The sequence below is a fragment of the Ruditapes philippinarum genome, unplaced genomic scaffold, assembly GCF_026571515.1.
Source record: "Ruditapes philippinarum isolate M1 unplaced genomic scaffold, ASM2657151v2 ctg1756_1_1_1_1, whole genome shotgun sequence".
Lineage (NCBI taxonomy): Eukaryota > Metazoa > Mollusca > Bivalvia > Venerida > Veneridae > Ruditapes > Ruditapes philippinarum.
In genome coordinates, this window is record NW_026866698.1 from 142,554 (window position 1) to 146,067 (window position 3,514).

At 29.6% G+C, this 3,514-nt stretch overlaps 1 protein-coding gene across 1 annotated transcript; it reads right to left on the reverse strand.

Annotated features, from left to right (window-relative positions):
- Positions 1–534: 534 nt before the first annotated feature.
- On the reverse strand, positions 535–3,101 carry LOC132733367 (uncharacterized). The gene is made up of 3 exons (XM_060720010.1): positions 3,038–3,101; positions 1,886–2,184; positions 535–894 (listed from the first exon to the last, which is right to left on the reverse strand). Exons 2-3 carry the CDS (start codon positions 2,161–2,163, stop codon positions 819–821), a joined length of 354 nt encoding a protein of 117 aa, XP_060575993.1. The 5' UTR covers positions 2,164–2,184; positions 3,038–3,101; the 3' UTR covers positions 535–818.
- Positions 3,102–3,514: the final 413 nt, after the last annotated feature.

Consider the following 3,514-nt stretch of genomic DNA (forward strand, 5'->3'; position numbering starts at 1 on the left):
TTGTAAGTAAGTTAGTAATAAAGAAATGTCTTATAAATGTGTCATGCGAAAATACTGTACTTTTATCTTATAACACTATCTTTACGGAAGTTAATTATATTCACTGAAACATTTAAGCGTATTACATCCATAAAACAACATTTATCCATAGAACCGTGTTGATTATTCATGAAAATTGTGAATTATAATTTATTCAGGGTCATTTCTGTTTAAATGTTTAAATGCGGATGACTACTGCTGTATCTTCGAGGTCAAACAAATCTCATCTCCAGCAACTGAATTGTGAGCATAAACTGCATTGGAATATCAAATATGGAGGATAATGGATATAGTTGATGTTTCTTTCCTTTATCCATGGCGTTCATCCCGACAAGATAACACATCTATTGTATCTAAACATATTCCAATGATTTTGTCAAACATATATTGGGACCTAATATAATATAAAGATTACCTTAATATTAAAACATTGCCTACAAAGAAAATGTTATCGATTTAATAAAAATATTATACTCACTGAAAGTTGTACTTTTATTTACTTGGTGATTCATACAATGTTTATAAGTTCATTTTATATGATAACATTAAGTTAAAACATTTTCATTGAATTTAAGTCATGTTAATATTTAATTGACAGAAATTTGACCAAATGTCGAGATATAGACTTTGTATTTATGTATGTGTATCTTCATTTTAACCTTCTTTTTTGAAATCAAATTACGCATTGTCCAAGTAATTTCAAAGTTCACACAGATTGATTACTGTTTTGTTTACTATCTGCTTTTAGAAACTAATTGATAATGATGTTGTTTCTAATTCTATAGGCTGGCTGATTTGTTGGTATATTTGGCTGTGACCCATTCTTGAAAGTTCATTGGCTGGTCTTTGAATAACCTGAAATATGTACAATAATAATACTCACAAGATAACAATATTTATAAACATGTTGGGAAATAAATGAATATTTGATAGCAAAGCAATTTACAAGGCATGAGTAAGAGTAAAATGAAAGGAGACAAAACAATCTGACAAAGTTCAACAATAGATTTTAAAGGCATTGTAAAACAATAAGATTTCAAAAGTTTTTCCTTTTCCCGTTTTCTCATATTGTTTCCGGTTTGTACATTTAGGTTCTCATTGACCCACTTTTAGCTCTATGTTTATACTCCGGCGAAATTGAATGGAGGTAAATTATCACCATTCAATGCTTCAAAATAACATCTTCATTAAACATAGACAATATTATTAATCTTCATTTCATGCTTCTAATGGTTTTTAAATACTTGTAGAATATCTAGAAGCAAATTGTGAGATTGGTTTAAGCAAGTATGTTTATTATGAATTTTGCCATGGAAACAAAACATTAATGTCATTATTTTACTCCCAGTTCTAACCTTCTTTATTTGTGTTTCATCATGTACTATTGTATACATTATTTCATGTTAATGGCCATAATTTTGTTGTACCATTTATACTAATAAGATGATGTTTTTCTTGTTGTTGTTGTTGTTTATATGGTATTCAAGTTTCTAGCTTACTTAGGTATAAAACATAAAACAAAGAAACGAAATAAAACTTTATAAGCTTCGAAGTTGGTTCAGCTGTCTGGTCTGTTAAAAGTATTTTCCGGAAAATTTGTGCTTGTTCATTGATTATATGTTCGATGCCGTAAGACTTGGCTATATAGTTATTAATTGATTGATATTTTCAATGCAAGTATACGTTTCAACTTTGCATTTATGATCACGGCATTTTGTCTCCCAATAATGCTGACATTGATTTTATTTACATTCTTTCGTTCTGTAGATTATCTGTTATGCACATTTGTGACATAGATTATTAACTACATGTAATTCAAAAGTTTGTACAAAATAATTTACGTTACCTTCCTGGGTTAAAACACTCGCACATTTTTCGACCTTTGGCTGTCTCAATCAACATGCACGTTCCTTTAATCTTTGCACATAATCCCTCTTTACGTAAATCATACCCCTTGCAATGTTTGTATCTTCGGACTATTTTTCTTGGTATGATATCAACACACTCGCCTTTCTTTTTCTTCAGTTTACACAGTCGTTTTCTTCTAGCAGCAGTCTGATGCATGTCTAATATGAGAATCAAAACGACCAAGGTCACGATAGCTTGACGTAGAAGTACACCCATGCCGTTTCTTCTGTCTTGTACCTACATCAAAGTAATGATAAAGATGTTATAAAAAATTCTGCATAAAGGCCTACCCGTTTGATGGGTTGTACATGTTATTGGTTTAGTACAGTTTATACTAATGTATTTGAGTTTGTGAACGATTGTGTTGGAAACTACAAAAAACTTATTGGAACACTCTCGAATCTGTTCTTGGAACCAACCATGTACTAAGCAATGATCGAGTGAAGAGTTTCTTGCTCACGGAAACATGTACATGTTTGGTCATCTAACGTAAAGAAATAAAAGATAACAAAATAAGAAAAACTCGAGTTTTTTGACATAAGATTTCCACTGAATATATATAAGTATTATACGGCAATAATTGTTGTTAGGCAGATATTTTTAAGTACCAAAGACAACCTTTTGAATAAAAAGCATTTGGTTAAATATATGATTCTGTGACGTAATTAAATCATTTGCAATAGAAACAAGTTTAATACGTAGCCAAAACCATTAAGCACGTGTGAATATACTTACATTTTACTTTTGTCAAAATATTTGCGAGTGTTAACGTATCCCAACAGAAGAAAATGTTCGCTTTTACTTACAAAGAATGACTAGAAGATAACATGTACAATGTTCTACTATTTAATCATAATCGCCACTAGCTTAGAATTAAAGTGTTAGTTTATTCCTTTGCAAAGTCTTCTATGAAATGCCAATATTGTTTGTGGTAAACAATGAGGACATAACAAATTTTAGCATTTTACAAAATGATTTATGTTTCCAAAATTTAATTTGAACATTAAAACAATTTTCGGATTGTAAACTTTAATGATAAGTGGCTTTTAAAATGGAATACAATGTATTTAATATTGTATTCGAATACTACCTTTTCTTGTATAGATAACAAATATCACTATCTATTTCTCCAGCGAATACTTTTTCATTTTAAAAGAATTCGAGTCCTTTTATTAACAGCTTTTGACTCGGGTTGAAAGTGAAAACAAGTATATCCAATTGTGACAAATAACATGAATCATTGTTATTTTGTTCTTCAAATCAAACTTCAAAAAAGAAGAAATAAATAATAAGAAGAAACAATTTGTTTGATTGTCTTTTTAGTATACATAAAATAAATGTAAAAACTATGTACATGTAAGCGTTTTTTGTACAAATGGATACGAAACATGACATCATCTGAAACTTTGAGAACTATTTGTCAAACGTTGTAATGTAATACAAAACCGTTGCGTGAAAATGAATTAAAATTACTACGCTTTAATATAAATGTAACCTAAAAAGATCAAATGAATGGCCTTAACTACATATCGTAACAATGCAAGTTTTCTTAAAGCTCGGGGTTGCT